Genomic DNA, 26,035 nt, shown 5'->3' with positions numbered 1-26,035 from the left:
CGGGCCAACCCACGCGGGTCGCGGGCCTAGGCGGGCCAACCCACCTCAACCCATCTTAAAATGGGTTGATAAAATTTCAACCCAATCCGTCTAAATTTCTTGACAGGGCGGATCAACCCGACGGGCCTAACCCAACTTGACGGCTATACACGCGGTTTTACACTTAGTACAAGTTTGACAAAAGAGGATAAGAAACCGAAATAATACTTTAAAAAAAAGGATTAGTTGTCCTTCCTCATAAAAAAAATAAAATTTATTACTCCAATAATTTTATATGATTAATTTTATAATAAAAAATAAATTAAAAAATTATAATTAATCATAATAGAAAAGGATATTATCAATTAATCATAATGAAGAATGATATTTCGACTTCATCAAAATTTAAATCTTTATCTGTAATTTTATTCTATACGTAATCAACTCATTATATTAATTTTAAGCTGAGCCTCTCTCTCTCTCTTTGCTTTGACTCCGATGTCCTATAAATATATATCATTACTAGCCAACTTTCGCCATCACCTGGACTCTAATGGCTCACGCCTTCTCCACGCTGCTGCTTCTGCTTTTGCTTCTTCTTCTTCTCCCCTCTTATCTCCCTGCTGCACTCGCTCAGAGAAGCAGTTTTCCCACTGGCTTCATCTTCGGCGCAGCCTCCTCTGCTTACCAGGTCCCTAGCTCGCCATCAACTTCACTTGCATCTAATCTTCCAAATACCAAAGAAGCTACACCATTCTAATCTTCAACCATAAAGTTTAAAGCTTTAATTATGTGCTTAACGTCGTTTACAGTATGAAGGAGCAGCATCAGAAGGGGGGAGAGGACCGAGCATTTGGGATACCCTCACCCACATTCACCCAGGTCTCTTTCCTTTCTCTCCATTTTTTATCTATTATCTATTATAGATAGAACATGTACTGTCTTTAACAGGCATGCAATGGCCAGCTCTTGAACTGCTCTTAAATGTTGAAGACTTAATCTAATTATAAAATGAGTGTTAATGTTTTTGCAGAAGCAATAACGGATAGGAGCAATGGTGATGTGGCTGTTGATTTTTATCATCGTTATAAGGTACGTAATCATATTAAAGATAATCTATCTATCGATATATATATTTATATATTACTGATGAACTCTAGCTGTGGATTGTTGCAGGAAGACATAAAGTTCTTAAAGTATATGGGGATGGATGCTTTCAGGTTCTCTATCTCATGGTCTAGAATCCTACCAAGTATGAAACCCACATTGAAATAAGCTTTTGCTAATATATAGAACCTTGAGATGAATAAAGAATTCAAAACTTTCAGATGGAAGCTTAAGTGGTGGAATCAATAGGGATGGCATAGATTTCTACAACAATCTCATCAATGATCTTCTAGCCAATGGTAATCACTAGCTATTACAATCAAGAAACTGAAACTGAAACTGAAACAAGAAGTGTGTTTGTGCAGATTTGCAGCCGTTTGTGACCCTGTTCCACTGGGATCTTCCTCAGAGTCTTGAATCCAAGTACTTGGGCTTCCTTAGTCCCCTTGTCGTGTGAGTTCAGATGATAGATAATTCATTCATTTAATTTTCACCTTCATTAAGAAAAAGAAGAAGAAGAAGAGACAATCACTGCTCTGTGTGATGAAAATGTATGACAGAGATGACTTCAGAGATTACGCCGAGCTGTGCTTCAGGGAATTTGGAGACCGAGTGAAGCACTGGATCACATTCAATGAGCCATGGTCATATTGCAGCAGTGGGTACTCAAGTGGTGTGTTCCCTCCAAACCGATGCTCTCCCTTCGAATTTGTTAAGTGTGGAAGAGGCAACTCATCCACAGAGCCCTACCTCTGTGCCCATCATCAATTACTGGCCCATGCAACTGCTGCCAAGCTTTACAGAGACAAATATCAGGTATCCTTTGTCCTCCAAATCATATGTTTTTGTACATCTTCGTTTAATTTAGACAGCGAAAGCCGATCGAACTAAAGCTTTGAGGATTGCTAATGCCTTGCCAAGAAAAGTTCAATAGAACAAAAAAGGACTATGAAAGAATAACCTATTTAGTGACTGTCTTTGTTCAGTATCTGATATAAAAGAGTCTACATCCTCTTTTGTGTTTCAATGGTTTGGACTCAATGGTTCTAGCTTCTAATCAAAGTTCTTCCTGGATTAAGACTTTTTGTAATCCATTCTTAGGTATCTCAAAAGGGATTGATAGGCATAACATTAGTAAGCCACTGGTTTATGCCTTACTCCAACACCAAAGCTGATGAAGATGCAGTCTCTCGTTCTCTAGATTTCATGTTTGGATGGTGAGCTCTATCATTTATATATCTCTTTTTAAATAATAATTATTCATGAATGAAATAATTTTGTTGCAGGTTCATGGACCCCTTAACTCAAGGGGACTATCCTTTCACAATGAGAGCCCTTGTTGGGGATCGCCTTCCAAAGTTTAGCACAAAACAATCTCAACTAGTTAAATCATCATTCGATTTCATCGGACTTAATTACTATACCACATACTTTGCTGATTCCATTTCACTCTTGTCAAGAGTTAATGTTAGCTATGATTCAGATTCTCACACCCTACAAACTGGTAATGTTTCTATAAACTCAAATCAAATAAACTACTAATGCTTGAACCCATGCGGTTTCATCTAACTGTATTCGATATTACAGGTATACGTAGAGGAGTTAGAATTGGCACACAGGTATATATTGTTAGTTTGAGAAAAGATGAATAAATAAAAACTTTATAGAAAACTATTTTTGTTATAATAAGAAGGTATGTGATCCATGTAGGCGGCCTCTAGTTGGTTGTTTATCTATCCAAGAGGGATGAGGGAGATACTTTTGTATCTCAAGAACAAATACAACAATCCACTCATCTACATCACAGAGAATGGTAGGGTTTCTATTTGATAGTTCCTAGGAAACATCATTTATTTCTTTTTTTATGTAAATTATTTTGTTCATTAGGAGTTGATGAGGCGAATAATGCATCATGGCCACTAGACAAAGCCCTACAAGATGATATGAGGATTGACTACTATAAACAACATTTACACTTTGTTGAGGAAGCTATCAGGTATGAGATTAAAACATTAGTAGAATTTATCTACTTTGACTTGAAATAGAGTTTGATATATCTTTAAAAACATATATAAAATTATTATTTTTTACTTACATATGTATGTTACTTTGGCAGGGAAGGAGCCAATGTGAGAGGATACTTTGCGTGGTCATTGTTAGATAACTTTGAGTGGTTGAATGGCTACACAGTTCGATTTGGTATCATATATGTGGATTACAGAAATGGATTAAAGAGACACCCCAAGAAATCTGCTTCTTGGTTTCAACAATTTCTGAAAAATTAATTTCCTAAAACCTATACTAGTAAAAAATAATAACAATAATAATATAAAGATTGTTCACCTCCAAATTGTTATTCTAGTAATGTAAGTTGTCTTCTCCTTTCCAAGTTGCTAGAGATAATTAAGTTAATGAAAAAAATTATAATGGAAGTACCTAAAGAAACAAAAAAAAAAAGAGATGTCCCTATTTAGGATGGTACTTTTTCACCTCTATGAGGATATATATGTGTAATGTTGTATATATGACAATAAAATATATATGGATGAGCTTTTATGCATCTTTTTTGTATGAGTGTATCATATTAATTAGTCTAATAAAGCAAAAGTAAAGATTATCCGTATGAGCTTTGAGATTTATATTGTTCTATCAAGAGAACAATCTTCCACTATTTCACATATCTTTGTTTAATTTCCTCTATAACTTTTTCTCTAATAATGTTCTTCATATTCTCATAATTGGATAACTTTTTAAAATTTTCATTGGCAACTACCCATCTACAAACATGCTCAAAGAATTAAACCCTATGAGCTTAAGGTGGAAATTTATAGTCAGCAATTTTAATTGTGGTTGTTTAAAAATTTTCAAAAGCTTATATGTTAACAAACAAACTCTTGGGAGGAATGATCTTTTAGTTCCCCTTGACTATAAAATTGAAGTACAAGGTTGATAGATCCCCTATTATGAGAAGGCCAAACGGTCGCCTAACTATTTGCAATGCCCTTATGAATCTAAAGAGGATCGGAAAAATGAAAGAGATAGAAGAAATGGAAGAACATTGTGGGAAAGAAAAGAAGATAGGAGATGAAGATGAAGAAAATGAGAAAAGAAGAGGAAAGAACACTGTGGGAAAGGGAAGTAAGTAAGAGAGGTTTAGGGTAAAATTATGGATGAGAATGGAAAGGGAAAGTGTTTATGAAATTTAAGATAGTGGCCAAAAAGCTTATCTAACTAAAAGGGAAAGAAAAAATCATGGTGTTCAATTATAGTCCTCAGATTGGAGCATAGGAGGCTTTCTCTAGGGGCTTTAAGTAATCCATCTCTCTTGTTTTTATTGTTATATTCTATAAGAAAAGATCTTGTATGAGATTTCTCCTTTTGATGAATTTTGAGAGTGATTCGCCTTATGAATCAATAGACCATAGAGTAGGATCGGGGATCCAAACCATGTAAAATATTTTGTGTTGATATTGTTTTTTGTATTGTTGTTGTTTTCATTACAAACTAACACAACACCATAAAATCCATGCACAGGCATCAAGTGTACTGACAAGTGTTTTTTGGCCTTGCACATATGCAAAAAAAATCAAGAACTTGTAATATGTAGGTACAGGCTATTCGCCTCCCATCTAGTCGTCAACTATCCATACAAACAATTCGACAAAAAAATCCTCATACAACATGTATTATCCTCTTCTATTGCTATGAATGATCTTGATCATTTTACTAAGTTAATTTTCAAAATCATTCTTGTAATGTTTAAACACTCAAGGGCCTTCTCCTTTCTCCTTAGCAAGAATAAGTAACAATATATTGGAGAATCATCAATAAAGGTGATGAAGTAATTCTTTCCACTTGCTTGAATGAACTTTAGGCTACAAATATCACTATGAATTAGTTCCATAGCCGCCATGTGTTAGTGCAGGTAGCAACAGATAATTAAACTTATATTTTGATATTGGTAAAGGGTTTAAAGTTAAGTCCTTAAGATCGAATTTGGTTGTTAAGTGTACAGAACACTTGACAAGGAAAATCCTAGTAAGTCAGCAGAATTGGACACTAGGTAATAAAGTCATAATGGGTCAAGAGGACTGAACACTAAACAGTAAAAGCCCTAGTGGATCAAGAGGATGTGATACTGGGCAATTAAATCATAGTGGATCAGGAAAATCCGACAGAAAAAGATCAGATGGGTTGATCTGAAAGAACATACTTGATGGCAGTTGGATTGGATATTAAGTAAAGGGTGAAGTCTTGGTAGGTTGATCGGACACTAAGTAGAGGAAACTCAAATAAGTCAGTTGGATCGGATGTTTAACAAGTAAGGTAAGTCCTGAACAGTCCTTTTAGAATAGAAGACAGTGAGAGTATGCCCTAATTTTGGGACAAACGCTTAGGCAATGATTCGACTATGAAACTGACCTAGATTTTGAAGTCGCGATCAGACAATCGTACTGGAGCATATATGAATACAGTGTTGCTAACTCTATTTTACAGGACTACTATTATTGCTATGTTGCTAATTTTATTTTGTAGAAAATAAAATTTTCAATTGACCGGTTGGTTTAGTCGATTGAACAGGGAGGTTCGATCGATCGATTACCAGAGATAAGGTTAAGTTGGATATGATCTGACTTTAGAAGGAAAGAACAAGATCGATCAACCGATTATATGGATCAGTCAACCGAATACGAATTTGATTAGTGAATTGAGCGTGATGCAATCTGGATAGTGAAAGAAACTAGAAGATCAATCGATCAATCCTTACAATTAGTTGATCGAAAAAGAAGATCGGATTGAACTTGTAAGGAAATCTTGAACTGACAACCGATCTAGAGGATTAGTCGACTAAAAAAGGCAGAAATCAAGCGCTGATTTAGTTAGATCGGATCTAAATCAATTGACCAATAATGTTGATCGATTGATCGATAAAAAATTATAAAAGTACCTTGGCAGTCGAGCTCAGAACAACACACATTCTTCAATTCTTTCATTAGTTCGTGCATGTTCTGTCGTTTACACGCCAAATTTGTCCAAGCACCAACGCTAAAAATTTACACTTTATTGTTGTCAATAACATTTTAATTAATGCATTTCATTTAGAGGTATAGTAAAGTGTTACTATACTGTCTCAAATGGTAAAAGGCTTTCTCCACCTCCAAGAGACATTTAGAAGGAGAAGCTTAGCGATTGCCTATTTGTAAACGATCCTCCATAGGATCATAGGTCTTACAGTAGTAACCTTAAAGTCTACGAACCAAGTAACCAACTATATAGTCTTGCTTGTATTTTAAATTCCATTGCATTCTGATTTCAAAGAAAAGTTTTAAGAGCAATATTCACCCCCTCCTTTCTATCGTGCTTTCTGATCCGACTTTGTCCCCGGGGCAATGATGCCACGGTAGGACATCTAGGTTGTCACCCAGGCACATGCAGTTCGATCCACAGCTACGGTGTATTTGTAAGAATTTTCCTCCAAATGGGGAGCGCAATCAAAGGATGTTGGACGTTTGGGCTGGCCGTTGCGTGCACTTCCCGATTTATCCTGGTGGCCGGTGGGAAACTTCTGTGGGACCGGGCCGGTCACCCCAGAGATAGTCAATGGGGCTAACTGGGATTTATCATTTTTTTTTACCGTGTTGGACTTGTGTGAGTTGATCATGTAGAGCTTTTCTTGAGATAGAAGTGTAGGAAGACAACACCAATTTGTGCAAACGTATCATGTCGCTGCCATGTCTATCCACGCATCCTCCAAGTATCAACCATGTGGTTGAGTTTCCACATATATAGTAATTCCCTTTGAACTTTTTGGTTGTTTGATTATAGTCACTATAAAAGTGCCCCCTTTTCTTACTAGTACCTTGTTGGGCCAGGTTGGCTTGTACCTCCATTAGAGGTGGGCAACCCTCTCCTGATTCATCCATCGGATAAATTTAAAAGTGTTCGCGGTAGTGCGTTGACAGCCGACCTCCACAATCCATCCATCATTGTAGGGTTACGTAGGCCCCAAATCGAGTACTTGAACCTTGGATCCATCAACACAATATGTCCCAATTGAGGATTGATCCGTGCCCTGATAATCTATCTTGATGCCTTACTGTTATATCATGCCTGGGGAGCTATCTTCCCTTATTCAAGTCAGGTAATGAGATCTTCTAATATTATTTCTTTGTGCTTATGCTTGAGACATAGTTCTTAAAGTCCTTTCACATTGATGGTAACTTCTTGGAGTTCATAGCCACTTGAAATAAATCATAAATATTTATATTTTTGGCATAATTCCCTTACAAAATCACATTGCAAAATCACTTATAACTCTTGGAAGATGATCGATTCGATCTTATATATGAAAGGTTTTCACCGATCACTAGAATAAATCCAAAAACTGTTACACAATCAACGTTCCAAAGTTGTCTTTTTACTGAAGAAAACCTATGGATGTTTGATTAACTTCAGAAGCATCTTACCATTGTCCAGTAGGTTATTAAAGTTGATCCAATCCTCAAAATTGTTAAATATAGACATAATTGTTATGTCTTTATGTTGTCACCCATTAAAGTTGGTCCCCTAAAATTTCTATTTCTTCTTATTTGCAGGAAGTGGAACCATAATAGTCATAATTGTTAATATTGTTAAAATAATTATTTAAGATTCTTCTCGTGTAATTTTTCTACTTCTAAATGAGGAGCTCATCGTCTCGTTGGTAGTTTGGTGTGATGAAATCTTTCAGGGTGTTGACATGGATGGATTGAGTATTCGATTAAAATTAAATTAAATCGAATTAATCAAAATCGAATTGAATTGAATCGAATTTTTTCAAACTAATCGAATCGATCAAATTTTTAAATAAAAATTGAACAAACCGAATCAATAAAATATCAATTAATTCGGTCGAAAATCGAATTAACTGAAATAACTAAAATTTTTAAATATTATGAGAGATTTACCAATTAGTTGGTAATTTATAAGTTTATTTATTTAGGAATTTATTGATTATTTTTTTATTTTGATTAATTCAGTTTAATCGAATAAAGAATTTTAAAATCGAAATAGAACCGAATTAATTAATTTTTTTTTATAAATAAAAATTGAAATTCTAAAATAACCGAATCAAATTTTTAAATTCGATCGGTTTAGTCGGTTTGTTAAGTTTAACCGAATTTTTGCTCACCCCTAATTGACATATTTTCTTGGTAAATTATAAGGTCAAAGAAAAGGTTGATATTGTCCCATCTAATTACTTATAGTTATTGCTATTCATCTCTTATGATATAATGATATTCGATTCAAAATAAAAGCATTTTAAATGTATTTGGTGAACTTTCTATAAAAACTCACTAGTAGTAAAAAAATAATAATAACACGAGAAAGATGAACATTTGAGAATATATATATGTATATAATAGAGAAGTGACTAAGTGAGGAGAAAAAAAAAGAAAAATACAGAACCACAACAGCATGTGATAAGATAAAGAGACTAGTGAGAGTTTTCACATCTCTCCCCATTATTATTATTGTTATTGTTGTTGTTTCATCATAATAATCTCCTCTCTTTTAAACTTTTTTAGCCATAAGAAATCAATAATAGCTAGTTATTAAAAGATGTGGTAATTTTATTGATATAAATTTGATTAGGTCACTTGTGACTTGACCTAATGTAGCTTGGTCTGCCATAGTTATAAATATTTTTTAAAAAAATCATAGATACTTTAAGTTTCATCACCAATCTAAACAACTCACATTTTCACACTAAATCACTCAATATCTCTCAAAATATAATGATTCACAGACATTATACTTTTTTTACAACTAAAATATATTAATGCATCATAATAAATGTACAACTAATTAACATGTTATAGATCTAAACACATGCATTTCAATTTTAATGAACATCTTATTACAATTTAACACTCCATCATCAAAATTACATCCATTTTTAATCGATCATACGAGATATACTACACATGACATAGCTAACATCTTCATCTTGGTGATCATCCTATTGCTCTAAAGTTTGGTATGATTATCAAATAGTGAGGATTATTTTAAAAATAAAAAAGTGATAATTCTTTTAAAAATAAAAAGAAATCGAGATGATCAACTCATCTTATTATATATATTATATATTTTTATTTTAAAGTATGGAAAAATATAAAATAAAATAAAATAATTAAGTCCAATCGAACGAACGTGATCTTGTTGGGCCATATTTAGCACGCCAGGTGGCTAGTCACGTGACAAACAACCTCCCGACCGCCGTCTCTCCCACCACCACGTCCGCCTCCATTTTTTTTAAAAAATCATTTAAATATTATTTATTATTTTAGAAATAATTTTCTAACTTTATTTATAGTATTTCAAATACGACGACGCCTTCTCATTCCTTTTTAATCCAACCACAGCAGCGGCCGCCCTGCTTCGCTGCATGCTCTGCCGCTGCCTCCTTTGTGTTGTGTTGATTTGCGTGCCCTCTCTCTCTCTCTCTTTGCCTCGATTCTCCCGTCGACATCTCCTTCTTGCTTCAGATCTCTGCTTTGTTCCCATCTGCTGAGCGATCAGGCGTCGGAGGACCTATGAGCGAATGTGAGGGACAGAAGTGCAGCACCCACCGAGTCCGTCGCCTGCGCTTTCCTTCGAAGCCCATCGGCGTCTCATTCTCTCTCCTCCTCGTTTGATCGCCATTGTGCTCCTCTGAGGTATTCCCGATCGCTTAAAGGCTGAACCTTTTTGGTTCTTTCTTCCTTTTTTTGAGTTTATCGGAGTGTTCTTCTTCGATGCTGAACTTCCTGCTCGTATCTTGGTTTTCTCTGAGGAAAAAAGTCAGTTTTTTACCATCCCGTAAAAAAAAACCAGTTTTTTCTTCCCCTCATTTTACGCTTTGTGTGTGTGGGTAGGGGGGATTAAAGAGCTTACTATGTGAAAGTTTAGGGTTTTAGGGTTTCAGTGGATGAGTTCGATTCGGCTGGGGCTGATAGTGTTCATTTCAATCTTCTCTAGGTCTGGAAGTTAGAAGCATATGACATTCTAGAGTTTAGAATTTGCTGTTTCTCAAGCCTAAGCTTTTGTAGATATTATCAATGTTACTCGTGAGACACATGCCAGTTTACTAGAAAGCAAGATCTAGGCTTTGGATTCCTGAAACTTTGGGTTTTAACGTGGAACATCTACATTTCTTCTGATCTTTCTAATGCCATGTAGATCTCTCAATATTCTACTGCAAAAAGAACATTTGAAGTGTTTCTTTCAGGGTTTTATTTAACAAAGTTCCGGATTCCATTGGATTCTAGCTTTGTTTATATGAGAAGGGTAAAAAAGAGAGTAAGGATTAAACAGGGTAGAATAGAAGATAGAAAGGATGGAAGAGGGTCGATTCTTTCATTCTCTTGTTTGTTTAGAAAGAGGAAAAATTATGTTAAATCTTTCTTTCCTTTGTTCAGAAGGATGGAAGGTTTAAAATTTATTTAAGAAAAAATTACTCTCAATTTGACTGTAACTCTGAGCAAAGATCAGAGTTCAATTGTCTTTTGGATGAAAGGATGTTTTCTTCCTTCTACCCAAGGATAGAAAAACTCATTTACCGCCCTTCCCGTTGCATCCTTGTGCATGTTTTCATAGTTACTGACTAACACTGTGATTTTAACTCTTCTCATTTTGCCAATAGCTTCAGAAGATGCAGAGACCATTCCCTCTCCCTCAGGAGGATTTCTCCTTGAAGGAGACTGCTCCCCGCCTCGGTGGAGGAGGACTTGGCGGTGGTGACAAGCTCGCCAACACCTATGACCTCGTTGAGCAGATGCAGTACCTCTACGTGCGCGTCGTGAAAGCTAAGGATCTGCCAGCTAAGGATGTCACTGGGAGTTGTGATCCTTATGTGGAGGTAAAGCTCGGTAATTACAAAGGTACAACTCGTTATTTTGAGAAGAAGAGTAACCCTGAATGGAACCAAGTGTTTTCCTTTTCCAAAGAGCGGATCCAAGCTTCTGTGGTCGAGGTTTTTGTCAAGGACAAGGACTTAGTAAAAGATGATTTTATCGGAATGGTCTTGTTTGATCTTAATGAGGTTCCAAAAAGAGTTCCACCGGATAGCCCATTGGCACCACAGTGGTATCGCTTGGCAGATCGCAAAGGGGAGAAGGTGAAGGGAGAACTGATGCTGGCTGTTTGGATGGGTACACAAGCAGACGAGGCATTCCCAGAAGCTTGGCACTCTGATGCTGCAACAGTTCCCGGTGATGGCCTTGTCAGTATTAGGTCTAAGGTATACCTTTCCCCCAAGCTTTGGTATCTGAGAGTTAATGTCATTGAGGCCCAAGATTTGCTTCTCGTACCAAAACCCGGGTTCCCTGATGTCTTTGTTAAAGTTAACCTTGGCGGTCAAATTCTAAGGACAAGGTTTTCGGCAAGCAGATCCACCAATCCTTTGTGGAATGAAGATTTGATGCTTGTTGCTGCAGAACCTTTTGAGGAACATTTAATCTTAAGTGTGGAAGAACGAATTGGACCAAACAAAGATGAGGTGCTAGGGAAGGTGGTTATTCCTCTACAGAATGTTGAGAGGAGATTGGACTGTCGCATTGTAAGTTCAAGGTGGTGCCATCTGGAAAAGCATGTGGCAGCTGATGGCGAGCAGAAGAAAGAAGTGAAATTTGCTAGTCGCATTCATCTGAGGTTAAGTTTGGATGGGGGTTACCATGTTTTGGATGAATCCACACATTATAGCAGTGATCTTAGGCCTACGGCAAAACAGCTGTGGAAACCAAGCATTGGTATTCTAGAGCTTGGCATATTAACTGCTCAGGCATTATTGCCAATGAAGACTAAGGATGGGCGTGGCACCACTGATGCTTATTGTGTCGCTAAGTATGGCCATAAATGGGTTCGGACAAGAACAATCATTGACAGTTCCAATCCCAAATGGAATGAGCAATACACTTGGGAAGTTTTCGACCCTTGTACTGTTATAACGATCGGTGTGTTTGATAACTGCCACTTACAGGGTGGAGAGAAGGCTAATGGTGTTACAGATAACAGAATTGGCAAAGTTCGGATTCGACTTTCTACTCTTGAGACTGATAAAGTGTACACACACTCATATCCTCTCTTGGTTTTGCATACATCAGGGGTTAAAAAGATGGGGGAAGTTCAGTTGGCTGTTCGGTTCTCCTCTTCCTCTTTGCTTAACATGCTGCATACTTATTCCAGGCCATTACTGCCGAAGATGCATTACCTCCATCCGCTGACCGTTAGCCAGCTTGATTATTTGAGGCATCAATCCACACAGATAGTCTCGATGAGGTTGAGTCGGGCAGAGCCGGCGCTAAGGAAGGAGGTGGTGGAATACATGTTGGATGTAGGTTCCCATATGTGGAGCATGAGAAGGAGCAAAGCCAATTTCTATAGACTCATGTGTGTCTTCAGTGGTTTGATTGCTACAGGAAAATGGTTCGGCCAAATTTGCCTTTGGAAGAACCCTATCACAACTGTACTCCTCCATGTTCTCTATGCGATACTGGTTCTGTACCCGGAGTTGATACTTCCAACAATGTTCCTCTACTTGTTCTTGATTGGAGTATGGTACTACCGGTGGCGGCCGAGGAAACCTCCTCACATGGATATTCGTCTGTCTTACGCAGACACAGCCCATCCGGATGAGCTGGATGAGGAATTCGACAGGTTTCCTTCAACCAGACCTCATGAAATCATAAGGGTGAGGTATGATCGACTAAGGAGTGTTGCAGGAAGGGTGCAAACTGTGGTTGGCGACCTGGCTACACAAGGAGAGAGGTTCCAGTCTCTGTTAAGCTGGAGAGATCCTAGAGCAACTTCCCTATTTTTGATATTTTGCCTTGCAGCTGCCATTGTTCTCTACGTAACGCCCTTCCAAGTCGTCGCCCTCCTAACTGGATTTTACATGCTGAGACACCCGCGGTTCAGGCATAAGCTACCATCGGTGCCGCTCAACTTCTTCAGGAGGTTGCCGGCTAGGACAGATAGCTTGCTTTGAGAAATCCACGCATGTTTATGCTGCGATTCGGGTTCTATCAAGCATTGAAGCTTTTTTTTAGCATATCAATCCTGAACTTGTATTTGAACTTTATCTGCCGTTTGAATTGTGCTGTAGCTGTTACTGCTCATGGTCAAGTGCACTAAGTTCCTAAAATGAAGTATTGTTTTAACCATTTGGAAGATTTACTTATGGCATTTTGCCCGTGCCATGTCTTCTCTTCTTGCAGTCATTGACGATCCCTAGTGCTTCTACCATGGAAGAAATCAGATTGGTTTGCTGAAACTAAGTGTTCTTTCTATAACTGGTTGAAACTAAGTTTCTTTATAGTGTTTGCTAAAGCAATGGGTCTGAATCCACCACAAGAAAAGTTGAATCTTTCTTAGGAATTGCAGCTCTCTTAAGCTTAGATAATGCAACTCCAGTCCAGTAGGTTTTGAGAAATTCTGTGAAAGAGTGTAATTTTTAGAAGTTGAGTTAGAGGATTTTGATATTAAAGAAATTACTATACGTGAATAGAATATGAAAGTGATAGAAATATATCACTTTTTTAAAGTAAAAAGGTTGAAAAAGGTAAGTAAGTTATATAGACTTTGATTCGCCTATAGTTTAAGGGAATAGGTAGGCATCTTAAACAAGTTAAAGATTTCGATTAAAGTTAAAGGTTTAAAATTTTGAAACCTTTAAATGGTTAATTTTCAATCGTTAAACCTCTAGGAGACTCGAATAATCACTTCAAATCTTGGGCAAAGGAGTCATTTTGAATTGAATAACCTCACCTCCTCACAGATGGTCGTGAGGCCGACCGTGTGGAGCCGCTAAGGTGACGGATCCACCTTTTTTGCAGAAAAGAATAACCTTTGCATGGCGAACACCATTATCACATACAAAAATGATAAATTCTAGTTAGTCCCATTGACTATCTCTAGGAGTGACCGATCTGGTTCCACGGAAGTTTCTCATTGGCCACCAGAGTAAATTGGGAAGTGCACGCAGCGGTCAAATTAAACGTCCAGCATCCTTTGATTGCGCTCCCTAAACCATTATCACATACAAGAAAGATAAGAAAGTGAGTGATTAAAGATGTCTTTCTTCAACTCCGATGAGAACATTTCTTTCTAAATCAAATCTAATACTAAATTTATTCATAAATATTTCAAATTTAACATCATGGCTCCCGTGGACACAGGAGTTTATTACTCTAGTGCTACCAATCGATTTGTACATGTCTGCTAAAAGCAAAGCCCTATTGCAACCCCCCCAGGCCTTCAGGGTCCCTCCCTCATGAAGGTGAGTTCACCGTACAAGGCCGGTCTCTCTCTCTCTCTCATGAAGGTGACTTTGTAGTACAAGGCCCTTAGAGCATCTGCAACGCTCTAAGGTTTTAACGCGTTCAAAGGTTTTAAAAAATAAAAAAAAAATGGGTGGGACCCACCTCTGCTCCATTAACGCGTTCAAAGGTTTTAACGCGTTCAAAGGTTTACTCTACACTCACTCCTCCACGTCCACACTCTCTCCTCCACGTCACCTGGAAAGAGATTAAAAGAAGCGTTATTAACGCTCTTTTAACGAGCATTGCAGATGCTCTTACTAATGCCTTCTTATCTGAACTGATGACATATAATATTCGATATGATTATCTCCTACCACGTAATTAAATATTCTTAAATTGATTAGATGGATTTAATCTATTCAACAACATTTATATTAATGATTTTATAATTATTATAATATGAATTTATTTTGTTTAATAATATTTATGTTGTGACCGTTATGAAATCGTAACTATTACAATATTGTAGCGGCTATCTAGTATAATATAGACTTATCTTATTAAATAACATTCATATTGTAACAGTTATAAATTGTAATTGCTATAATTATGATAGCAACTGCGAAACTGTCACTGTTATAATATTGAAGTAATTATGATTTAGAAACTACTATCATATAGATTTATCATGTTTATATAATTGACTGATAGGACTAGATGATAGGAGATAATAATATCAGATAGTATATTAAATAATAGTTATATCATTTTATAAGAAAAGTTATTGTTATTGTACCCCTTTAATGATTCTGAAAAAATAGGACTTCCTTTTAATTTTTGTCAAGCATATCAAAATAACTTAACCACCATTTGATAGAGTTATCGTTCTTTTAATTCCATCAGTCTTGACCTTTGTTTCATCCCGTCTAACCTAATTTCTCAAATCCCTAAGTGACCAAATTACGATTCTACCCAATTAACACTCCTAAAGCACTGGGGCTAAATAGTCATTTAACTCACCGATCCCACTCAAGGCCGGTTTTAGGCATAGGTCATTAAGGCCTATGCCTAGGGCTCCAATTTTATTGGGACCCAATTTTTTAATATATCAATTATTATATATATATATATATATATATATATATATATATATATATATATATATTTTGAGAGAGAATAAAAAACTATTAAAATATCTTTATTGGATTTTGTAGAAATTTGACATGATCATTGGATTTCGTAAAGATTTTAGCATGATTCCAATATATTTAATATGTCTCAATTCTTAAAATTTTAATTTATTAATTATTTATATTCCTCTTCTTCCTTTCTTATTAATCTAATAATCTATTTTGCTCAACTTTAAACAGTTTACTAGTTTGATAGTTTGTTTTCTCTCCTTAAGACATTTCTGAAGTCATCATAAGGGGTACAAGGAGAGGAACGATCAGAATTAAGATCCTTTGTTATAGATTTTCAGTGATCTTAAGACCTAAAGGTATCATCTTCCTCATTTCCTTATCAAATCTTTTTTTATGCTTCTGTTAATTTTTTATTTTCTTATCAATGATTTCTATTATAAATTTGTAATCTTCACATTTCACATTAAAAATAATTAAAAATTTCAAACTTATTATGTCACTTATGATTTATTTTTATATTTCATTTTTATTTTATCTAAATTTTTTTTTAAATAATAATAATCATTTAAAAAAATTGTTTAGGACTTCTAGGAAACTTAGCCGGCCCTGATCCCACTAGAAGTTTAAAAAACAACTGCAAAGAACATTTTCGTCATTTTCTCGACACCCTTTTATTTACCACCCGCGTGGCGATCCCACGTCGATTCCATTGGCGGGTCGGCTCGGCTCGGCGCGGCGCACGGGGAAGGGTGGCTGGCCCACAAGTGCATCAGATAGGGAGATATTGTGGGGTCTGAGAAAGCGAGCGTAGTTTTTTCTATCAATTATTTCACGTGGCAGCCACGTGGGCTCGTTTACTAGGCGTTAAACCCCAAGCTAATCCACATGCTTAATGACAATAATCGATAAATAATTTATTCAAGTTCGATCATTAAACATAAACAGAGAGTACTACGAGTAAAGTTGTTAATTAATTAAAACAACGTACGGTTACGTTGAAGCCTAACAAGATAGCAACATCTTTGCCCCCGGGGCATAGGTGAGTTGATTACGACGCAACAGACTTACAGAAGAAGGCAAGGGTTCGAATCCTGGCGAAGTCAGGCATCTTTGTCGTATAGTCAACGCTCGCAGGATTGGATTTTTTTTTTTAAAAAAATATAATAGAAAATAACATATAATTAATTATTCATCGCTGTGATCTCAGCCGTTGATTCTTAGCAGACAAATTTTAGGTTGCTATGAACGTGTACAGCTCTCCGGATCTGATGGTAAAAAATAGAATATTTTTATTTAATAATTAAGATTTGAAATTAAATTCATAAGCAGATGGAAGTTCACATAATTAATGATGAGAAATGATAGAGAACATGAAATCGTAGCAGGAATCGCAGCATGACACACGTGGCGGTCCACGTGTGTCATGCCACGTGGACTGCCACGTGGGTTTCATGTTCTCTCCCCCCTCCCCAAAATCCCGAAACCCATTTCCTCCTTCGGCGAAAACTCATTTCCCTCCTTCGGCGAAAACGCAAACCCTAACCCTCGTCTCTTCCTCCTCCTCCTTCGCGCCGTCTCTTCCTCCTCCTCCTTCGCCAGCTTCTGTTTGCCGCCGTTGTTGCCGCCGAGAGGACCGCGCGTTCCTCTTCTCCGCGCCGCCTCCTCTTCTGCGCCTTTTCCTTCTCTTCTCTGCGCCGCCTCCTCTTCTCCGCGCCGTCTCCGCTTCGGTAATCGAGTCAAAATTGGCTCTTTCTTAGCAAGATTTCGATTTCGTCGGTTTTTTTTTTTGAGAATCTGTGAAGATATTGGTAATGCATGTTGTGTTATGCCGGGAAAGTGATGATTGGCCTAAAAAATGATGAAAGATTTGATCTTTTAGCTTCCTTTTTGTCAAAGTTGAGTTTTTGATGAGTTTGGTTGTATAATTTTCAAGCTTGTGAGGCATCAATATGGAATTTGAGGGTAGGTACAAGAAGGTTCAGTCTCAGGGTGGCCGATTTGATTGCCTTCTCTTTGGTGAGTCTTCGCATTTGCCTGTTTGGAGTCTCCTTTTTGTATTCTCTGAATGCAGATGAGACGTTTGTAAATTTTCCTCTGAGACCAAGCTTTATTAATGCAGATCTTGATGACACACTCTATCCATTGAGTTCTGGCATGGCCGCAGAGTGCCGCAAGAATATCGGAGGTAGAGCAAACTGATGTATCTTTAATTCATTGTCTCTATGGAGTTTTCCTTCTTCTCATTCTTTTTTGAGAAGATCATTTCTTCATTTTTTTTTCCAGAGTATATGCTTGAAAAGATTGGGATTGAAGAGAGCAAGATACCGGACTTGTGTACTGTCCTGTACTAGAAATATGGAACAACAATGGCTGGCCTAAGGGTACTTCAAAAAGCCTGTGAACAGGGTAGTGAACAAGAAATTTGACCCGTAGTTGTTGAATACCTCAATCAGCCAGGGCAAATCCTTGTAGAGGTACCATTTAGAAATAATTATTTGCAACATCTCCCTCTATAACTTGTAAATGTTCCTTCCTCATGGCTGTCTTGGTAGGCATTCTTGCCTTCCAGTTCCTGTCAAGTTTTTCACCACATCCTTTTCCTAAGCTATGAATCCCATCAGGTTCTGTGCAATGACTACGGGCTCTTTCTCGAGATTGCCAACATCATTAGGCACCTAGAGCTGACGCTAGGTTTGAACTTGGTTGGTAGCCTGATTCTTGTTTAATCTCTCATCTTTTGTTCTTCTGAGTTCTGAGATCGGATCGATGGAAACGTAAATATTTCATTGTTAGCCTGTAAATATTTCATATTTGATTTTGAATTTAGAGCATAATCTTTAAATTCTTGTATTTTGTGTATACCATGATATCTGCCATAGGATGTCGGCTCATTATTGTATGTTAATATTGTGATGATGCAAATTGATTCATATATTGTTGAAATTTAAATTTTTTAGTGGTGTTTGGAGTTTGTAATTTATAAAGTATGTTTGTCCTTGCAGGTTAAAAATGCCTAAGTACTACACTAATACACCGAAATGCAGATGTGGACTAACGGCGAAAATCATCACCTCATGGACTGTTGATAACCCAGGAAGAAGATTTGCTATATGCTCACTATTTGAGGTAGGAAAAAGTTAACATTATTTGTCAATTTTTTATGTGTAAAATATGGATATTTAATCTCATAAATAACTTGGAATTGCATAATGAAGGGGTGTGTGGTTTCTGGACATGGGTTGATGATGAGATGTGTAGTAGATCAACACAAGTAATACCAGGATTGCTAAGAAGAATAACCAAATTGGAGGATGATGCTAAAACTGCAGAGAATGTAATGAAGGAGTTAGAGGCTAACACCAAAAGTGTAGAGGATACCATGAAGGAGTTGAAGATCCAAAATTGCAAGTTACTCTTTGATTTGGATAAAACAAAGAAAAGAAATCGACAACTACTTGTGGTGATGAAGTTGTATTACTTTTGATGCTTAAATTGTCATATTAGACCTCTGTTCGAAGTTTATAATGGTGTTGCATTTGCGCAGAGATTGGTTGGCTTTCTAGTGTGTGTGATATCTGTTAACTCTTGTATGACTATGTTGATGTAGTTTACATGAACAGAAACATTTTGTGCAAAAGTGTACTCAATTTTTGTTTTCAAAAAGAACATATTGTGTACTTAATCTCAGAATGTAAGTTTCAGTAGTTTGTGATTGCCACATGATTCTTGAATCCTGGTTCATTCAATGTGTAGGCCATGCTATATATCCAATGAATGTCTTGGGGAACTGGAAGTTGTATGTTGCTTTCATCCTACATTTTTGGCTTCAATTCTAATCTTCCTAAAGGCAAAATTGCAAGGTTACCTTTTGTTTGTCGTTGAGTTGCATTGGAAAGAAGAGCAGATCAAACATCATGTTCAATGAACCGAAGTCACTAGTTGAATTGGATAATATAAATGCCCATGTAGTTGCAAGAGACATCACAATGTCAAGCATTCCTTGGTCATTGAAGGGAAATAGAAAATTGACACACACAGCAGTGTACATTATGCAAACCTCAACTCCTAAAACCATTTCCAACTTAACCATCAATGGTTCAACAATAAATCAAGCACAAGCACTCAAGCTTCTTAGTATTTGAGCGTAAACAGTAACCGACACGAAGGTGACACTGCAGAACTCTATTATTCCTTCTACCAATCCATCCTTTCCTTTGACAAGCTTATAACATATTGAACTCTGATGCTTCCAGAACAGCTTCAATGAACTTGATTCTAGCTTTCCCATCGGCGGATCCAATCATAGAGTGTGCCTGCAGCACCGACGGATCCAAATCAAGATAAGACATATACATATGAGGTAGTGTACATTGCTAGACAAAAAGAAATGTGATGACTGATGATATAACCTAGCAAATTTTCTCCCTAAAAAACATACCAAATGTTCACTCGACACTGCAAATGCAACAGCAGCTTTGCCAAGAGCCTAGAGAGACAATGATGTTGCTTTATTGGTTGAGTGAGGTAAATACACATGAGATACAAGGTAGATAATATCCTTCGATACAAGGTAGATAAACCTCCACAAGATAACTGCCAAGGAAGATATGCATCATCACAACTAAAAAAACAAAAGCCTTTCACTAGCAAAATAGGAAAAAGAAGAGCTTACACAAGATAACCTCCACATGATCCCTGTCCTTTTGATTGATTTTTTCATAATCTCGTGATTTTTGGATCTACAAATACAAACAGGGGTATAAAAATCAATTAATTCTTGTAAGAAAGAAGAGCTTACATAATCTCGTGATTTTAAATGACAATTACAGTTGATAAAGGCATCATATCTAGGTGTACCAGCTGGAGAAGGGAAAGAAGGTGAAGTGCAAGTCAAGGTTAGTAGCATCATCCCATTCCTCTTCCAAATCTCATTTAGAGGAACTTAATTGTCTGGTTCAACCAAAAAAGAGAACTAACATAAGGACTACGTCTCGATTAATCGACCCTAATTAGAGTTTCAAACGGCATGAGGACTACAAGCTTTGTCCAAGTAGAGGGAGAGGATGAATCAATAGAAAGGAACATCAAAACAAATCTCGAAGCAAATAATGCTCAGTATATTTAAACGGCATCAGTGTCTCGAAGCAAATAACTCCCTCAAAACAATCCTCCAGACCAAGCCGCTTGAGAACTTTGGCAGCATGATCTTGATCGGCATTCGTAAATATCTATGTGTGAGCAAATTGACAGATGAACTTGTTAGTGAAATGGAAAAGGATAATTAGTTGAGCCAACAGAGTTTTTTAATAACTTTGTCTTGCAAACTTACAACTTTACGAATTGGAAGGCTCAGCAAGAGTTGCCTTAGAACAGGATCTGGCTTTAATGATTCGTAAGGTAATCTTCCATGAACAAAGCTGTTGAAGTTAAACAACAAGAAATCAATATCGTCTTTGATTCACCAACACTATCAGACAAGAATCGAGTCAAATTCAAACCTGTGGTAATCATCATAATTGAAGTTGTAGCCAACGGCCTGAGAAGAAAGAAGCAAAGTTTGCATTGATACAACACCTACTCAGCAAAACTTGAATAAAACATAAACAACTTTTTGAAGTACCCTTAGGCCAGCCATTGTTGTTCCATATTTCTGGTACAGGACAGTACACAAGTCCGGTATCTCGCTCTCTTCAATCCCAATCTTTTCAAGCATATACTCTGGAAAAAAAAATGAAGAAATGATCTTCTCAAAAAAGAATGAGAAGAAGGAAAACTCCATAGAGACAATGAATTAAAGATACATCAGTTTGCTCTACCTCCGATATTCTTGCGGCACTCTGCGGCCATGCCAGAACTCAATGGATAGAGTGTGTCATCAAGATCTGCATTAATAAAGCTTGGTCTCAGAGGAAAATTTACAAACGTCTCATCTGCATTCAGAGAATACAAAAAGGAGACTCCAAACAGGCAAATGCGAAGACTCACCAAAGAGAAGGCAATCAAATCGGCCACCCTGAGACTGAACCTTCTTGTACCTACCCTCAAATTCCATATTGATGCCTCACAAGCTTGAAAATTATACAACCAAACTCATCAAAAACTCAACTTTGACAAAAAGGAAGCTAAAAGATCAAATCTTTCATCATTTTTTAGGCCAATCATCACTTTCCCGGCATAACACAACATGCATTACCAATATCTTCACAGATTCTCAAAAAAAAACCGACGAAATCGAAATCCTGCTAAGAAAGAGCCAATTTTGACTCGATTACCGAAGCGGAGGCGGCGCGGAGAAGAGGAGGCGGCGCAGAGAAGAGAAGGAAAAGGCGCAGAAGAGGAGGCGGCGCGGAGAAGAGGAACGCGTGGTCCTCTCGGCGGCAACAACGGCGGCAAACAGAAGCTGGCGAAGGAGGAGGAGGAAGAGACGGCGCGAAGGAGGAGGAGGAAGAGACGAGGGTTAGGGTTTGCATTTTCGCCGAAGGAGGGAAATGAGTTTTCGCCGAAGGAGGAAATGGGTTTCGAGATTTTGGGGAGGGGGAGAGAACATGAAACCCACGTGGCAGTCCACGTGGCATGACACACGTGGACCGCCACGTGTGTCATGCTGCGATTCCTGCTACGGTTTCATGTTCTCTATCATTTCTGATTAATGATATTAGGATGTGATATCAAAAGTCTTTATTTTTATAGTGTTCAATTCTTCAATAAAAAATAGAATCCGTCACTCTAACAGTCTCACATGATCAATTTCACGATCATCTATGAAGAAGTAAATTGAAAAACTATAGTTGAATATTACGGAGTAGGGCATTACCTTGATTTTATCGAGATTCGATCATTACTCATTTCAATAAATCTGTTCCACAGTAATCAACTTAATTATACCCCGAAAGTATATTTTTATAGTGCTCAAGTTCTTTAGAAACAACTGATTTACCTGAGGACTTTGGAAACATTGTCTCATGCGATTATAAAAAGAAACTATAAATAATTTTTATTTGAAAGATGCCTCGCCTTTCAAGATGTCCTACTAAGTCTCACAAAGCTTGATGTCGCATTCATCTTAATTAGGACTATTATATTGTTTATTCCACTTTTACTTTAATTTTAGAGTTTCACTTGCATATTAAATACATTTAACTATATTCATACATGGACTACTATTTGCTAATAAGCCAAATCAAGCGTTCTTTCTTCCCTAAGATAAAGAAAGATCATGTGAAGGAAGACATCTTCCATAAGCTCTTTCTTTATTCAAGTCCTAATAACTCTATAACTTTGAAATGTACTAGAAGGAAAATTGCAACTTTGTAATTTTGATATATGTGCCTTGATGCAACAATGGAGCAATAATTAAGATTTTCAACATCAAATACAAGTTGGTCGTATTCCTTGGCACAACTATGTCTCTTGCTGCCACTTGATTAAGAGAAGTCTAGAGTCGAATACGATCTAGTTGTATTCCCTGACATGATTGTGTTCAATCAACCACAGACATCTCAACAACCAATACGATTTAATTGTGCTTACAAACATGGTTGTAGCACGATGGTGATGCCCCAAACTGGAAAGTTTTATGATATAGGAGACTTGAACTTTGAGACGTTATAATTTTTGACTCGAGTTAAACTATGAGACCTTTAAGCTATCAAATAGAAGCTCGTTCAGAGATCTTCATTCATTATTGAATGTAACTCATAACGACCCATTTTTAAATTCAAAAAATATTGTTTAGAATCTTTTCGGAAGCTTCGAACAATCTTTGTTATTATATAAGAGTTATTTTCATCTTTTGTATCGTTAAAACTCCTTCAAAATGATAAAGTAGTAGTTTTAATCAAAAATTACTTTAAAAATCTAAATGTTTAAAATTGGAAAAGGAAGCCATAATATAAGTATAGAGGGTCGAAGGAACATGAGTGTTTTTTTAATGTAAAATTATATTAATTTGGGTTCATGTAGTAGTTTTGGACAAAACTATTACATGGATTTAAATTATTCAAAATTGAAAAATAAAGTCATAGCATTAGTCTAAAGGGTCTAGAGAACATATATAGTTTTTGTTTATGAAATTAGACTAGTTTGTGTCCATGAAAAAAAAATTTACCCAAAATTATTACATGAATCCAAATTAATCTAAGTGCACAAACAAATATTCCTCTAAGTTCTTCTGTAACTTCCTTTTTAAATTTTGAACATTTTAGGTTCCTATTATAATTTCATCCAAAATTCAACAAGAAATACTCCTTTGTATTTTTTAGATCCTCTAGATTTATATTGTCTTTCTTTTCAAATTGTGAAAATATTTTGGGTCTATGTAATAATTTTGAATAAAATTGCTATATGAATTTGTACTAGTCTAATTTCACAAATAATCATTTCTCTCGTTCCTTGGTTCATTTGAACTCATTATATAACTTATTTTTTCCAATTTAGATCAATGTAGATTCATATAATAGTTTTAATTGGTTAAAATTATATATGAATTTAAATTAGTCAAATTTCATACTGTTTTCATTGGACCCTTTAAGTCCAAATAACTATTGAGATATAATCAAAGTCCTAAATTAAAAATATATGAAAAAGATTCTGGGGTTATAAGATGGAAAAATATCTCATTGGTATGACACCTTTTGGATAAAGTCCAAAAATAAAATCATGAGAGTGTGAGCTCAAAGTGGACAATATCGTACTGTTGTGGAGATATATATAGATTCAATCGGATCTAATAGTGATATCAGAGCAGATCCATATGGTGGGGGCTTCTAGTAAAGGGTCTGTTGGGGCTGTTAAGGCAGTGGTCTATTGAGACCCGTACTAATAAAGGGTCTGTTGGGACCGTATATCTCATTGCTACGATGCCTTTTGGGTAAAAACTTAAAAATAAAACTATAAAGATGTGGATTTAAAGTGGACAATATTATACCGTTGTAAAAATGTATATAAATTCTATGGATTTAACAATAGCAACTTTAGATAAAATTGTTACATCCACTCAAACTGAGTTAATTTCACAAATAATTAAGCACTACTCTATGCTTCCTTACCAAAAAGTAAAATTTTTTTAATATCATACAACCTATACATGTACACAAAACTACCACATACAACATTTGACCAACAATATGTTTTTACAAGATTTATGTGGATAAATTTTCAAACCAAGTTAGAAAGATACAAGTTGAGTATATAACCATCCTTACCTTCTTTTTAAGTTACAAAGTTATAATTTTCATCATAAATTATGTCATTTCACAATATAAAGTTACAATTTCGATCCGTTTGCTATGTGAGCATGCTCCATTTGCATAAGTTTTTAATTTTTCCTTACACAAAGATCAATCAAAATTCCACCTCAATCAATTTGTCTTGCACATAACTACAGTGCGATTTGAATTGAGCTCGATGGGGGACTTGGCCAGGTGGACGGGGCAAGGGGGAGAGTGGTTGGGGGAATGTGGACGGATGTGTAAGGAATGTGCGGTAAGGCCCTCAGCCACTCTCCCTCAGTGTGGTATAAAAGAGTGCCCGTATACTGTTTGATACTGTTTTTCATCTAGTTAGTTATTTCATTTTTCTTGAGTTATTCTCTTTTCTTTCCTATGTCTGACTTGAAAGTTGAAGGAGTTTCATCAACGTATGTCTTGACTTCCCTTCTAATTTTGTGTGGTGATTGCCAAGCCTTCTGGACTTTGGGTGTGGATTTGTCTGTTTTTATAAAAAGAATCAATTACAATGTGGAGAGGGCTAGCTTAAGATAGCTCTTGAAAGATCCGTCCCTGGTGATTGCAGTCTTTAAACATTTTTTAGGCATTTGTCAGTCCACTAATTTTCGTCGAAACGGAACGTATCTTTTATGACCATCCTCACTCGCTTTAGGTTGACAATGATTCCTGATTCATGTATATAAAATAAAATAGTATAAAACGGAAGTTTCCAATGGGGAATCCCGGATTCATGACATAACTAATGAATTTACATCAAATAGTATAAAAATATTAATATTTAAATTTGAGTTTAAAAAATATATATGATATCAATTCAAGGTTCAAAAATATAAATAATTTTGATTCAAAATAAAATTTGAATATAATTGAATTATAATTCAAAATAATTTAAATTTGAATTCAATTTTAATTATTTAACTTTAATGAAATTAATTTCAAATTTAATAATTTTAAATATAAATTAAATATTTTTAAATCAACTCGAAAAACTCATGAACAGATTTGATTCATTTGCACGCGTACTCGTGCCCCTTATCGAAGCACATAATTTGACCATGTAACTTTTTACTAGCTAGGTCTTTTATTCATCCTTTTTCATGTTTTAATTATTTTTTTTAAAATAAAATTTTATTTAAAAAAAAATCGGTCTATGAATAAAAAGAAATTGATTTGAAGCCGTCGATTACAGAGCGAGAAGAGCACAAGAGCTGCAACACTGAGCTCCGAAGAAGCTGCGCCGAGCCGGCAATGGCGACAGCTCACTGCCGAACTGACAGCTGTAAGCAACTCCCGCGATGGT

At 36.2% G+C, this 26,035-nt stretch overlaps 3 protein-coding genes and 2 long non-coding RNA genes across 6 annotated transcripts; 4 read left to right on the top strand and 1 right to left on the bottom strand.

The window, feature by feature from the left end:
• Positions 1-532: 532 nt before the first annotated feature.
• On the top strand, positions 533-3,371 carry LOC141812094 (beta-glucosidase 12-like). The gene is made up of 13 exons (XM_074700141.1): positions 533-670; positions 792-861; positions 1,013-1,071; positions 1,156-1,231; positions 1,308-1,385; positions 1,452-1,539; positions 1,647-1,902; positions 2,188-2,303; positions 2,373-2,590; positions 2,674-2,705; positions 2,797-2,899; positions 2,974-3,082; positions 3,203-3,371. The coding sequence occupies exons 1-13, from the start codon at positions 533-535 to the stop codon at positions 3,369-3,371; spliced, it is 1,512 nt and encodes a 503-aa protein (XP_074556242.1).
• Positions 3,372-10,759: 7,388 nt separating this feature from the next.
• LOC141812093 (FT-interacting protein 7-like) lies at positions 10,760-13,093 on the top strand. Its single transcript, XM_074700140.1, has one exon. The coding sequence runs from the start codon at positions 10,760-10,762 to the stop codon at positions 13,091-13,093; it is 2,334 nt and encodes a 777-aa protein (XP_074556241.1).
• A 4,335-nt stretch (positions 13,094-17,428) lies between these two features.
• Positions 17,429-17,884, top strand: LOC141812072 (uncharacterized). The gene is made up of 3 exons (XR_012600242.1): positions 17,429-17,524; positions 17,628-17,693; positions 17,792-17,884. It is a non-coding gene; the product is annotated as an uncharacterized LOC141812072 (long non-coding RNA).
• Positions 17,885-17,896: 12 nt separating this feature from the next.
• Positions 17,897-19,057, top strand: LOC141812071 (uncharacterized). The gene is made up of 3 exons (XR_012600241.1): positions 17,897-17,982; positions 18,511-18,634; positions 18,724-19,057. It is a non-coding gene; the product is annotated as an uncharacterized LOC141812071 (long non-coding RNA).
• A 776-nt stretch (positions 19,058-19,833) lies between these two features.
• On the bottom strand, positions 19,834-21,870 carry LOC141812188 (uncharacterized protein C24B11.05-like). 2 transcript variants are annotated; one of them, XM_074700220.1, is made up of 8 exons: positions 21,494-21,575; positions 21,325-21,390; positions 21,129-21,226; positions 21,007-21,044; positions 20,838-20,925; positions 20,336-20,736; positions 20,181-20,247; positions 19,834-20,101 (listed from the first exon to the last, which is right to left on the bottom strand). In XM_074700220.1, exons 1-6 carry the CDS (start codon positions 21,558-21,560, stop codon positions 20,593-20,595), a joined length of 501 nt encoding a protein of 166 aa, XP_074556321.1. In that variant the 5' UTR covers positions 21,561-21,575; the 3' UTR covers positions 19,834-20,101; positions 20,181-20,247; positions 20,336-20,592. The 2 variants fall into 2 exon arrangements, with proteins under 2 accessions (XP_074556321.1, XP_074556322.1); XM_074700221.1 differs by lacking the exons at positions 19,834-20,101; positions 20,181-20,247; positions 20,336-20,736 and adding an exon at positions 21,781-21,870 and having other exon boundaries at positions 20,754-20,925; positions 21,494-21,576.
• Positions 21,871-26,035: the final 4,165 nt, after the last annotated feature.

The sequence above is a fragment of the Curcuma longa genome, chromosome 18, assembly GCF_044706935.1.
Source record: "Curcuma longa cultivar G26 ecotype Majalengka, Jawa Barat chromosome 18, ITB_CL_G26_1.1, whole genome shotgun sequence".
Lineage (NCBI taxonomy): Eukaryota > Viridiplantae > Streptophyta > Magnoliopsida > Zingiberales > Zingiberaceae > Curcuma > Curcuma longa.
Note: the sequence above shows the minus strand (reverse complement) of the source record. Positions and strands in the feature narration are given on the sequence as shown.

Bases quoted from the DNA above. Each gene is read 5' to 3' on its own strand.
- LOC141812094 (XM_074700141.1), top strand. From the start codon at position 533: ATGGCTCACGCCTTCTCCACGCTGCTGCTTCTGCTTTTGCTTCTTCTT. The intron at 1,386-1,451 runs GTAATCACTAGC...GTGTTTGTGCAG, and splicing joins CAATGATCTTCTAGCCAATG to ATTTGCAGCCGTTTGTGACC. The intron at 2,591-2,673 runs GTAATGTTTCTA...TCGATATTACAG, and splicing joins TTCTCACACCCTACAAACTG to GTATACGTAGAGGAGTTAGA.
- LOC141812093 (XM_074700140.1), top strand. From the start codon at position 10,760: ATGCAGAGACCATTCCCTCTCCCTCAGGAGGATTTCTCCTTGAAGGAG.
- LOC141812188 (XM_074700220.1), bottom strand. From the start codon at position 21,560: ATGGAATTTGAGGGTAGGTACAAGAAGGTTCAGTCTCAGGGTGGCCGA. The intron at 21,391-21,493 runs GTGAGTCTTCGC...TTATTAATGCAG, and splicing joins ATTTGATTGCCTTCTCTTTG to ATCTTGATGACACACTCTAT. The intron at 20,737-20,837 runs GTAAGTTTGCAA...GCTCACACATAG, and splicing joins GCCTTCCAATTCGTAAAGTT to ATATTTACGAATGCCGATCA.